The sequence below is a fragment of the Lytechinus pictus genome, chromosome 3 (assembly GCF_037042905.1).
Source record: "Lytechinus pictus isolate F3 Inbred chromosome 3, Lp3.0, whole genome shotgun sequence".
NCBI lineage: Eukaryota > Metazoa > Echinodermata > Echinoidea > Temnopleuroida > Toxopneustidae > Lytechinus > Lytechinus pictus.
This window is the reverse complement of record NC_087247.1, coordinates 26006955-26019955: the sequence shown is the minus strand read 5'-3', so window position 1 is coordinate 26019955 and position 13001 is coordinate 26006955. Positions and strand designations below refer to the sequence as shown.

At 40.3% G+C, this 13001-nt stretch overlaps 2 protein-coding genes across 2 annotated transcripts; one reads left to right on the top strand and one right to left on the bottom strand.

The window, feature by feature from the left end:
• Positions 1–1017: 1017 nt before the first annotated feature.
• On the bottom strand, positions 1018–4880 carry LOC135153742 (uncharacterized). The gene is made up of 2 exons (XM_064097865.1): positions 4718–4880; positions 1018–4600 (listed from the first exon to the last, which is right to left on the bottom strand). Exons 1-2 carry the CDS (start codon positions 4845–4847, stop codon positions 3708–3710), a joined length of 1023 nt encoding a protein of 340 aa, XP_063953935.1. The 5' UTR covers positions 4848–4880; the 3' UTR covers positions 1018–3707.
• LOC129275804 (putative nuclease HARBI1) lies at positions 1554–2759 on the top strand. The gene has a single exon (XM_054912288.2). The coding sequence runs from the start codon at positions 1554–1556 to the stop codon at positions 2757–2759; it is 1206 nt and encodes a 401-aa protein (XP_054768263.2).
• Positions 4881–13001: the final 8121 nt, after the last annotated feature.

The following is a 13001-nucleotide window of genomic DNA, read 5'->3' as shown; positions in this document are numbered from 1 at the left end:
GTCCAATGCGATCGCTGGCATACTTTTCAAGAGATAAAATAATCGGTCTTACCTCACCTTTGCAACCGCGTAGCCAGGAATACATTTTGGAGGGGCCGGCGGTAAATGCACGCGAAGCGTGCCAACCAAAGGTGCCAACACTTACAGAGCGCGCGAAGCGCGCTCCCTAGGGGTGGGTGCAGGGAGGGGAGTTCCCCCCTCTCGGGCGAAGCTTTCGGTGCCATTTTTTCATAAATTAAAATGAAAAGGAGCCGTCTCTCTTGTCTCTAGTACCTATATCAGCTCCAATTCATTTGACTATATTGTGATTTTGAATCTTGTTTTCAAAAGTAATTGTGAACGCATAAAAAAGGAATACAATGGAGGAAATTAAAATAATAATAACCCCGCGAGAAGCGCGGAAGCTAAAGCGTTTTATCATTTTTTTTGCAAAGAAAAGGGTCCCGAATAAAGGGTATTCTCTAAGATATATTGAATACTTTCCTTGGAAAGATCAGATTTGATTACAAGCAATTTAGCGACAGTGCATATCTTTAACTCGCAAAACAGAGGAGAAGTGTATATGCCGGGAGGAAGATATTCCTCCCCGCGCAGAGCAATGAAACTCTGAAATTTCATAGGGCGGACGTTTCATCAAATGCAGATATCTTTAATACCCCATCGGCTCTAATTCAATTGATTTTCTAGATTTTCGAACTTTATTACAAGGAAAATAGTGCGCAAAAAGTTGAAACTTGTGTGATTTATTGAAATTAGATAAGAAAGAATGATGTATAATTTCTTTGACTTATCCTGAAGCGCTTCATTTTGAATGATAAAGAAACTTAAGTGTCATTCAAAATTTCAAACTGAGGGCGCAAAAAAGGACAGGAGATGAATGTGCAGGGAAATGACATGAAGTTTAATAGAATTTGATAAAAAATATTGTACTTTTTATTCAATACGACACGAATTTTATACCTTCCTCTTTTTAAATTAGGAACCTGTTTGCACCAAAATTATGGTTGTTTAGTAAAGCCCCTTTCACAATTGTTGCCAAACAGACTACAACGGCTTGCGACTCGAAATTTTTCCCGTTGTACGACTCGTTGTAGCCGTTGTACCACTTATTGTACGATCCAGATGCGACAAAATGGTCGCATCTCGGTCGGGAAAAAAAAACCGTGCTGCTCCGATATTTTGAGCGACTGACGCGATGAAAAATAATTGCACGACAGGCAGTACGAGTGTTGTGCGACTTTGCACGCACTCGTAAGACCCCGAACGAGTGTTGCACGAGTATTTTCATGTCGTACGATGATGCATCCTGTCGTACGAGTCCGTTGTACCACCCTAAGACTATTGGAAGACCTGTCTTGCCCCCTTTGCAACGTTGTACGATTTTTTTTCACCCCCAATATAAGCTCGAGAACTCCTGAGCTTTCATCCCAAATGTCTGGACCATCCATACTGTAAACATGGCTGCTGCTCGATCAATAGCTCCTGGGAGGCTCTTGCATTTGCTAAGTCTGAGAAGGCAAATCCAAAACGTTCAAGACAGACATGTCATATTGATGGCCTTACTCATCCGTAGACGTCAAAGACATGCAAGGCAAAGAAGAAGGTGGTGGGTCAAACCCTGGATTGAGAGACGTGTGCTGTTTGGACAGTATGATAATCTGATGACGGAGTTGCAGAGAGAATGTCAGGGTGACTTCCTGAACTACATGAGGATGCCACCAGAAACGTTCCTTGAACTGTTGCAGCGCATCACTCCGAGGATAGAGAAGTCCTATCGCTACCGGCAGCCACTGGATCCTGGGCTCAAACTGGCCATCACCTTGAGATATCTTGCGACCGGCAACAGCTACAAAACCCTGCAGTATGCCTTCCGTGTTGCCCATAATACCATCTCTCTGTTTATACCAGAGGTGTGCCAGGCCATCATCAGTGAATACCAAGATGAAGTATTTTCCTGTCCAACTACCCCAGATGAATGGAGAGAAGTGGCACGGACTTACGCTGACAGATGGAACTTTCATCATGTCTGCGGAGCCTTGGACGGAAAACACGTGGCCATCAGAAATCCACCAGGCTCTGGTACGATCTACTACAACTACAAGGGTTTCTACAGCCTCATCCTCTTGGCCCTAGTTGATGGCAATTACAAGTTCCTCTGGGCTGACGTTGGTAATCCCGGTTCATCATCGGATGCCCAGGTCTTCAACCACAGCCCGCTGAGACGTGGACTGGAGAATGGTACTCTTGGCCTGTCAGATCCAGAGCCCCTGCCAGATGATGACCGAGACACCCCTTACTTCTTAATTGGGGACGACGCCTTCCCTCTCAGGACATGGATGCAGAAGCCGTACTCCAACCGTGAGCAGACCGACGATGAGAGAATCTTCAACTACCGTCTCTCGAGGGCTCGCCGTGTGGTGGAGAACAGCTTTGGCATCCTTGCCCATCGCTGGAGATGCTTGTTGAGTACCCTACAGCTTGATCCAGAAAAAGCCAGGACAGTCATCATGGCCTGCATGTGCCTCCACAACCTAATGAGAGATCGTTTTCCTGGGCTTCAGAACATTGACGTTGACCATGAAGATGAGTTGGGCAACCACATCCCTGGGGCATGGAGAAACGCAGCAGTTCTGCAGGATGTTGAACGAGTTGGCGGAGGCTACCAGGCAAACAAAGAGGGCAAGAAGCTGAGAACTTACCTGAAGCACTACTACAACAGTCCAGTTGGAAGCCTGCCCTGGCAACAACACATGATATAGACTGCCACTTGGCGCACTAATTGGGATACAGCACAGACTCTGCCATAAAAATGGCATGTAAACTTCGATCATGATTTTGTGGAATGAATCATTTCAAAGTAGAAATGAATGACCATGTCAACAGTTATTTTAAACATACATTACTTTTACATCGAAAGGTAGTTTGAAATTTAAAAAGTTAACTCTCCTTAATAATATGTGTTTGAAATAAAATAATGAAGGAGAACATGTTTGAAAAAATGTGATTTATGAGAATAAAAAAGATGTACAGATATAACATATTTTCTTTTGTCATTAATCATGTTGTTTTAAACATGATATATATTTTTCAAAGACATTTTATTAACGATAATTAATTTTATTGACCATGTTAATGTTTAGAATAAAGTTTGAAATAAATGTTCCAAAATGGGTCAGTTGTAAATTAAATTGAGAGAGTTCATCAAGTAACAATAACAATCCAAACAAAAGTTCACTGTTCATTTTCTTTATTTGACAAGTCTGACAAGTTCAAATGGATGATGATTGATGTGACGGCGCTGTTGCTGCCTCCTTGATTTAGTGGAATGAATCATTTCAAAGAAGAAATGAATGATCATGTCAACATTTATTTTAAACAAAAATTTCTTTGACAATGAAATGTTTGAAATAATAAACGTTGATTCTCCTTTAATAGCATGTATTTGAAATATAAAAAAAAAACATTTTTGAAAAAACGTGATTTATGAGAATAAAAAAGATGTACAGATATAACAAATTTTATATTGTCATTAATCATGTTGTTTTAAAAATTATATATTTTTTCCAAGACATTTTGTTAACGAAAATGAATTCTATTCACCGAGTAAATGTTTAAAAAAGTTTGAAATAAATGTTCCAAAATAGTCAAATTATAATTTGAGTTGAGAGAGTTCGTCAAGTAACAATAAAAGCAATCTTAACAAAAGTTCACTGTTCATCTTCTTCATCTGACAAGTTCAACTGGGTGATGATTGATGTGTTGGCGCTGTTGCTGCCTCCTTGCTGCTGCTGCTTAAAGGGGGCCTGCTGTTTTTGCTGGAAGTGGGGGTGCTGCTGCTGGAAGAGGGCACGCTGCTGCTGGAAGGGGGCCTGTAAATTGGGCTGCTGAAATCCTCCCTGAGGGTTCTGAGGGGTCCAGGTGCTGCTTGGCCCGAGCATCCCAAGGAAGGAAGCAGGTGGAGCGTCCTGGGTGAAGCCGATCGGCGCTGACTGAGGCCTGAGTGGCTGGATCATCTGGGGAGTGCTGGGGCGAGATACTGGGGTGGTGGAAAGGTGGTCCGCCCGATCCTGGTAGCGGCTCACCAAGTTGAAAGTGTCCCTGGTGAACTCTCGCCAGAGGGGTCTTGGGAGTGGGCGGACGGCCTGCAGCATCCATTCTAGCCAGGCCTGCCTCTCGTCAGCGCCTTGGGTGAGTGCCGCATCCACCTGGCTCCGGATGGCCGTCTGCTCGGTGGATGTTCTGATGAATTCCAGGAGGGCCTTGTCCACATCGGTGGGCGACCCCCTCTTCTGCCTCTTCTTGGGAGGTGCAGCCCCCTGGCTGGAGACTTGGTTGGAGCTGGGTGCTTGGCTGGCATCTGGACCCTCCTCATCTAAACCCTCTTCGTCGGAGGCGGCTTCAGTAATTCGGCCACTGAGGTGGCCCAGTTGGCAGCCCTGTGACCGATGGACTATGTGCTTCGTCAGAAAACCAAGGTTATTATTGACCCATCTCTGCCTGTGGGTAAGGACGATGGCCTTCTGACAACTCTTCTTTCCAGCGGTCTTCATCTTCCCCAGGATGGTCCTCTGGCTTTTATACCATAGTCTGATGTCGGCCACTGAAAATATACAAAATGTAGAAGCAAGAAATTAGTCAACATCCAAAAAATTGGCATGTTTAACTAATAAACATCATCAATAAATCGGAATGTGCATATTTTTCAGCTACTACTTACCGGTGACTCCCAGCTTTTCCGCCATCTCCATGTACTTGCGCTCCTTCTTCTTAGAGTTTTTGAAGTCCACCTTGCTCTTGTCGTAGATGAACTCATTGTCAGCGAAAAACTCGGCCAGCTCCTGCTCCATGGCTTTGGTGATACCGCAGGTAGCATGGCCATCTGTCACGTTGTTCTCATCACTGGCTTCGGCTGGTGGATCTTGGCCCCCTTCCTGCAGCATTTCATCATCCTCGGTCTGGGCTTCACCAAATGCATCACCCTCATCACCAGCTATGACAGAAGCAGTAGCTTTCTCCTCGGCCACGGGTATAGACTGGGGCCCTTCCTCCTCATCAGGCTAATTTTTCCTCTTTTTCCTTGACTTCTTTGGGGCCATGCCGATGCTTGTATTTTGGTTGTGTCTTGTTCACTGTAGCAGCGTCTCGTCAGGCATCAGCGGTTGTAATGAAGAAAGTCGCATCGCGTGTCGTATTTATAGGCCAACACCTCGCGCGACAGGTAGTGCGGTGTGTCGCACAATGGGTCGTAGCCTTGTACGATCGGTTGTAGTAGTCGTACAACGGGTCGCTAGGTCGCGCGACATATGGCGCTACAAAACGCATATGTCGTGCGACTTGGTCGCATCATCGTTCAACCGTTGCAGCCGTTGTACGACTGTTGCACCCGGAAACATGAAAATAATCGCACGATTACGTCTCACGACTGTTGTATCCTGGTGCAGTGGTCGTTCACCTCACGATTTTATATATTGCTTGCGACTCAAAGACAACACTTCTACAACAGGACGGAAAAAATATTTTCGAAAAAAAAAATTATCGCACGAGTGAGGCGCCAATTGTGAAAGGGGCTTTATGAGCTGAAAAGCGGGAGAAGTTTCCTATATGGAGATGACGGCCGAAATTAATATAAAGATTTTACCCGCCCGGAGCCGACCCGACCAGAAGTTGCGCGATCAATAAAAAAAAAAGATAACTTCATATACTTCGGCCTATTAAACCTTATACTCCAATTCCATGCCCTAATGTATACATTTGAACTTTAACTGGCAAGAAACACATACAGCTGAGGTGGAAAAACAGGGTTAGAGAAAGGGTGGAGGAAACAATGGAGAACTGCAATATTGTCATTTAACCGCGCGCAGCGCGGAAGCAAAATTCATATATAAATTTAGAGCAAGAGTGTAGGATTTTCTCTTTTGAGAAAAAAAATACAGAATAAAAAGAAAAACCCACAAAGCTACCTTTCATCCCTTTCCTCCCTTCGCTTTTCCTTTTCTCCTCTCTTTTTCCCTTCTTTTTTTTTCTTTTTGGGGACGGTTTTTTTTTTTGGGGGGGGGGGGCGATCGCCACCACCGCCGCCCCCCGGCTACGCGCATGCGTTGGTGTGACTAACACGTAGAAATGCATGCAATTAGCGTAGTGATAGAAAGGTGTATATTGCATAGATGTGCATGTGGGCAAAAGGCATTTTCTAGATTTATTAACGTGTTAATGAAAACTCTTGGAAAAGTTATAGGACACATTGCTCTGCGTGTTGCATGCACTTACATTCGGGCACCTTAAAGCATAGTCCCGCAAGAGCCCGTCGAAGGTACCCCACCCTTATTCGTAGCTTGACTATTAAAATATCTTGCATTTTGGAGCCCCCAATGTGGCAAAATTGTGTTTATTTATTTCGTCTTTAAATATGTTAAAGAAATAAGAACAATATTGTTAGTCCAGGTATGGATTCTCATTCTTGTCATAGTCTTTAACATGATGGATGCCGTGTGTTGATGTAAAAAAAATTGCATGAAGTTCGGAAAGGGGTAATTTGAGCCAACCAACATCATGAACATGGGGCAAGTTGAGCCATGGTAATTCGTATGGTAATGTATAATGATAATGATAATAAAAAAACAACCCTTAAAAAGCCATATATGCAGGCAGAAAGGAGCAAATTCACATGACAGTTCTTTTACTTTTAGAGGATGTTGGTATTTATAGAGAATTAGCAAGTGAAAAGACTTTGAATTAAAAATTGTCATGCTGGTTCTTCCCGCATACATTATGTACATGGTTTTTGTGGCACAACTTACCCCAGAAGGTGGCACAACTTACCCCACAGATGGGGCAAGTTGAGCCATTTGACATCGTTTTTTTTTTTCAAAGGTCACAATAACTTTCAGTGTGGGGTTAGAAAGTTATATATAGGTGAAAAATATTTCCCGAGAATCAAATTTAAAGGCAAGGTACTTATTTCTGCAATATTATTAGTCATATCAATTCTAACATTCAAAATGCAAAAAGTGTCACAACTTACCCCGCCTTCCCCTACTCTTTCATTTCCAGATGGGTTCAAAAAATAAAAGTGGCTTTACTTGATAGCAGTAATGTCTTTTTGCCTAAATGGAGGCTAAACACTTCGAATTTTCCAATAAAGAGAGAAAATAGGCAAAAAGGTTTGGTGACTTTAACAATCCCTGAATTGAGTAGCGTCGATTTCAATTACCAGCACTTTTTTACATGTAGCTTATAGGGGAAAGCATATTCTTCAATCTTTAAGTGGTTTTAAAAATAAAAGTGGCTTTACCACATAGCATGCCTCCTTACCTGAATGAGGGGGTTAACAACTGCGAATTTTTCAATATAGGGGGAAAATAGGCAAAAGGGTGGGGATACTCCGGGAGCCCCTGACAGGGTAGGATCGGTCTGCCAGCAAGTTGTCATAAATTATGTAGATGATAGAAAGTGGTAACAAAACAATAAAAGATACTTTTCTGCAAAGTGGAATCGCTGTTTGTCTCAATGGGGCTCCAAAATCGCAAATTTTCCCAATAAAGGGCAAAATATGAAAAAGAAATGGGGTGACTTCGGCAGCCCCCTGAGGAGGATAGATTTCAATGTGCCAGCACTTCGTTTTATGTAGCAAATATAAGAAATACTACTTGTTTGTCTACAAGTGGTTTTAAGACAATAAAAGTGGCTTCCTATATATAGCAGAAACACCCTTTTCCTCAATGGGGGCTCCAAAGTTGCAGATTTCCCCATAAATTGGCAAAATACGGAAAAGGGGTGGGTGAAATCCGCAGCACGCTGAGAGGGGTAAGCTTCAATGTGCCAGCACTTCTTTATATGAAGCACATAGAAGAAAGTCTACTCTTTTTTCCAAGTGGTTTCAAAATAATAAAAGTAACCTTATTACATAGCAGAAGTGATTTTTGCCTCAATAGGGGCTCCAAAATGATAGATTTTCCAATAAATAGGTAAAATACTAAAAATGGGTGGGTGATTTCGGCAGCCCCCTTGAGGGGGTATGCTTTGATGTGCCAGAATCTTTTTATATGTAGCTGATAGAGCAAAGTCTACCCGTTCTTCTCCAAGTGATTTCAAAACAATAAAAGTGACTTTATTACATAGCAGAAACGATTTTTAGCCTCAATTGGGGCTCCAAAATTCAAATTTTCCAAGAAATAGGCAAAATACGAAAAAGGGGTTCGGTGACTTCGGCATGCCGCTGAGGAAGGGGGGGGGGTAGGCTTTGTTGTGCCAGCACTTCTTTATGTAGCTGATAAAGGAAGATCTACTTTTTTTTATCTCCAAGTGGTTAAAAACAACAAATTTGTTTACTGCAAAGGAGAAACGCCTTTCGCCTCGAAAGGGCTCTAAAATGGCGAATTTTTCGAGAAATGGGCAAAATACGAAATAGGGGTTGGGTGACTTCGGCAGCTCCCTGAGGGGGTAGGCTTTGCTGTGCCAGCACTTCTTTGTGTAACTGATAGAGAAATGCCTACTCTCTCATCACCAAGTGATTTCAAGAAAATTAAAGTTGTTTTTCTAAATAGCGGAAACACCATTTTGCCACATTGGGAGCTCCAAAACGCAAGATATATTAACAGTCAAGCTACGGATAAGGGTCGGGTACCTTGGACAGGCTCTTGCGAGACTATGCTTAAGGTGCCCGAACGTAAATACATGCAACATGCAGAGCAGTGCCTCCTCTAACTTTACCAAGAGGTTTCATTAACATTACAGTTACTTTAATAACATTACAGTTACTTTAATATATAGAAAATACCTTTTGCCCACATGAACATCTATATGTAATATACATCTTTCTTTCGTTACGCTCACTGCTTGCATTTCTGCGTGTTAGTCACACCAACACAGGTGAGGTAAGACCGGTTATTTTATTTTATTTTATTGTACTCTCTTGAAAAGTATGCCAGCGATCGCATTGTAGTCGGTATCACTAATGAGACTAGGACACAGAGGTTGCTTGTTGGTGTCATTTTATCGCGATATCGTGTAATACATGCATTTGGAGGTATCTGTACTTTATCTAAGCAAGTTAAGACATTAATACCGTTACGAAGCATATAGATATTCTCGTTAATATATCCTCTTTCTGGTCGAATGCTGATATTTTGCATTAGTTGTTGATGTTAATGATAAATCAGAAAGATATCAATGTACATGCAAATTTTTGACCAAAAACATTATAATTTTGGCATAAACTATCTTATTTTTCAAAAAATATTAACCGGACAGTCCAAACAATGATCGCAATCGATTTCTACTCTTTCTGCAGAATTTAATATAATGATCACCAAAGTGTCTGTTTGTATGAATAAAAAATATGTGCCAAAGGATTCTGGAAGAAATTGTGTAATTGCTGAGAAATAAGCAAAATAAGCGCGGATTCGAGCACTTCCGTCGGGTCTTTATTCCAGCAATAATAATATACTGTCCCACGTGTGCCTATATGTGTTGGCGATCTTCAGTGTGATCGTTTTTCAGCTTAGATTTTATGATTTCACAAAGTTCAGTTTATGTCACTGTACCAGATCTAGATCCACGATTTTCCCATTGTCTGTGCAAAAAAATATGAAAATTATTGATTTTCATGAAAAATCCAAGATGGCCGACTCCATGGGACACGATTTTGCAAGGGAACATCAAGAATCATTAACTAGACACTTCAGGCAATACAAAAAAGCTGGTTAAAAATATATATCATGATGGTGCACGGGAACCCCTATTTCCGACTCGACTAATGGTAATTTTTGTGTATTTGTACACGTTTATTTAAAAAAGATGTATGAGTCTGTCTATCCAGACACTATACTTGCAGCTTTGCTAATTATTCAACGGGTCATTCTCTCGTCATGCTAGTCTGTTAGTTTATATAGTTTACTTTTTTTCTTTGAACTGTATACGAATTAATTCCTTTCGATGTTAACATATTATAGATGTAATTGATACCAGTATTTTGTTTTCATGATGGAAGTCGAAGTTCGGTGCTCGAAGTCAGCGGAAGTTCGAAATCAGGGATGGATGGTGCTAGTAGAGTTTAAAAACTAACGATGTTATTTCGAAGGATGCATAAAAAGTAACGAGTGACATTCATGCTAAATGATCTTCATATCGCACGTGACAAAAGTAAATGCTGATCCCAACTATTCAGTTAGTGATTTCAAGGGGGGGGGGGTCCACGAGGCTAATTTTCTCATATTGCATTTCCTTTTATCAAGATGTTTGTACTAATGATATGTGACCCCCTGGAAAATCTACGCGAGTCAAATGACAAGGGCCTATAATAGAGAAAAATTACACAGAAATGAAATTGTGTGTCCCTTGTCATTCTTGTACTAATTTTACATAACATCACACCAAGGTCTGTATAATGTGTGCCACGAATTATGTTTCTGGTGGAAATAACACACCAAACTGTGAAACACTGGGATTCACAGTGTGTTCACATAGTCATTCCATACTGATGTGAAGAGTGTGTCAGCGCATAGGCCTGGGAAGCGGGGGTGCTGTATCTGTATGTGTTATTTTCCATACGCAGCACCCCCTGGAAATCTGGTAATATAACCAAAATGTCAAATTTACTCCAGCAGCTCCTGTAAGAAATCATCCCAGTGTCCTGTGTCAACACTGAGAATAATAACATAAAGTGGCTTAACCACAGAGAGAAAAAAAAATTAAACTGTGTACACATTGTAATTCCACAACGATAAAGTTGGGCACTTTTTTTCACTCTGATATTAAGACTGATGTGTACGCATTCGCATTGTATAACACACTTGTTTGTTTGTTTGTTTGTTTGTTTTATTTTTATTTCTGCGTTCACAATACATTATCATAAATATTTACATTGTTTGTAATATACAAAATAATTCATAATGCATACAATATAAACATAATACAAAATTTGAAGGAAAAAAATGGTGTGGGCATATACTTCACATTTTGATAATAAAAAAGGAACATTAACAAAATTTAATGAACGCAGGAGACCGCCATCGTGAGCGGTTAAGCTTGTAATTGATGGCGGCCTCATAAAAAGGGTTCGTGACTATGATTGGTATAATTACTGAACACTATGAATACATATTCCACTGTGTTGCAACTATAAGATTTTATCTCTTTGATGACGAAATCTACAGAAATGATAGAGAAATTAAGCAAATCACTTTTTGTCTCCTTTTCCGAATTTTCTTCATTAATATGTTCACAATCTTTGAAATTCTCAACATTTTGTTCAAAATTGTTAGTGAGTTCCTGATCTGAGTCAATAAAATATCTATTGAAGTGCTCGAGAATTTCTTTCAAGTCTGATATTTCGACATCGTTTACGTTCAATGTCATAGTTTAGGTTGCCTTTTCTTAGTGAGACGCCGCATAACATCCCACAGTGCATTTGCGTTACCTGATTTAACATCTAATAAAGAGGTAATAATTATATGATTTTTAAAGCCTATTGAGTTCCCTTGTCACAAGGTTTCTACACCTTTTATATTGATTCCAAAGATATAATGACGATAGTTTGATTGCTTTTTGTATTCATCAATGCAATTACATCACCTGTCACCCACGGACACGCCTTGTTTCTTATACGTTTTCTTTTGTATGGTGCACATTTGTTTATAATTTCCATCAGCGGCTTGTACCATATGTCCCATGCACAATTTACATCTTCACATTGATATACATCTTCAAAATGAACTTGGGATAATAGAGACTGAAATTCAGAGAATTCAAAGCCTTTGAAATCTCTCCATTCTATAATATTTTCTTTTTGACTAATATCTGTATCACCGTAGACAGTGAAAATCATATAATGATCACTGAAATATGTTTTTATTACTCCATTCATTGAGTGGTTGTCCATATCAGTGGAATATATAAGATCAATAATAGTTTGTGACGTTGTCGTCACTCTTGTTGGTATATCAATTAATTGATCAAACAGAAAATCAGTTATGATTTCATCAAGAGATCGTGACATAGAATCAATATAACCTGGATACATATTCACAGTTTAGATCTCCAAGTAATATAATTTCTGCATCTGTGTTTGTGATAGCTTGATTTAACATATTGTTCAATAAATCAAAAAAAATAGACGCCGAGTTCGGTGGTCTGTATATAACACATATAAGTATATTGTTTTTGAGTGTTTTATTGATAGTTTAACCCAAAGAGCTTCAATGTCGTCACATACGATATCATTTTCATATGAGCAATTTATTTCATCTTTCACGTAGAGTGCTACACCCCTCCATGTCGATTGCGGTCTTTGCGGAAAACATTGTAGTGTTCAATATCTAATTCGGAATCGGATATTGTACCATCGCATTTGGTCTCAGAGATGGCAACAACATGGAAAGGATGATTTCGTAGTACAACTTTAAGTTCAGATAGCTTTGACACTAGTGAATTATTTATATCAATGTGACATAATTTTAAACCCTTCTTTGGAAGAAACCTGAACAATTTATCCTGGACTCCGAAATATTTACATGTATGGGCCCAATTAACATCATGTTCTGAGTCAATTGAAGAAGTACTCATAAAGCTGTTTCCATCACAATTTTTAACATTTAATTGTGAGGATTGTTTAGAAGGTTCTTTGCTGTTGTGAGACAGTCCATCCAATCCTTTGGAAACATTCTGTTCGCTGGTTTCCGTCGTGACTTGGCATATACCAGCCGTTTGTGGTTTGTGAATGTGGAAGTAATGGTTGATGTCCCCCCCCCCCCCCCACAGAAGTACTGAAATTTAAGTTAATTTTGAGGAAAAAAATGAAAGATGAAAAAAGGTTTATCGAATATCCAGCAAGACTATTTGGAGTTATAGGACTTTGCTCATAAATAATTGGGCAATACAGCTCAATGGGCTATTCGTGCAAGATGCGTGCACGTGGGGTATACTTTTGATATCAATCCCCACCCCCATAAAATAAACCTCTAGAATCACATCATATATACCATTTAGGTATATAGCAGGCTAAA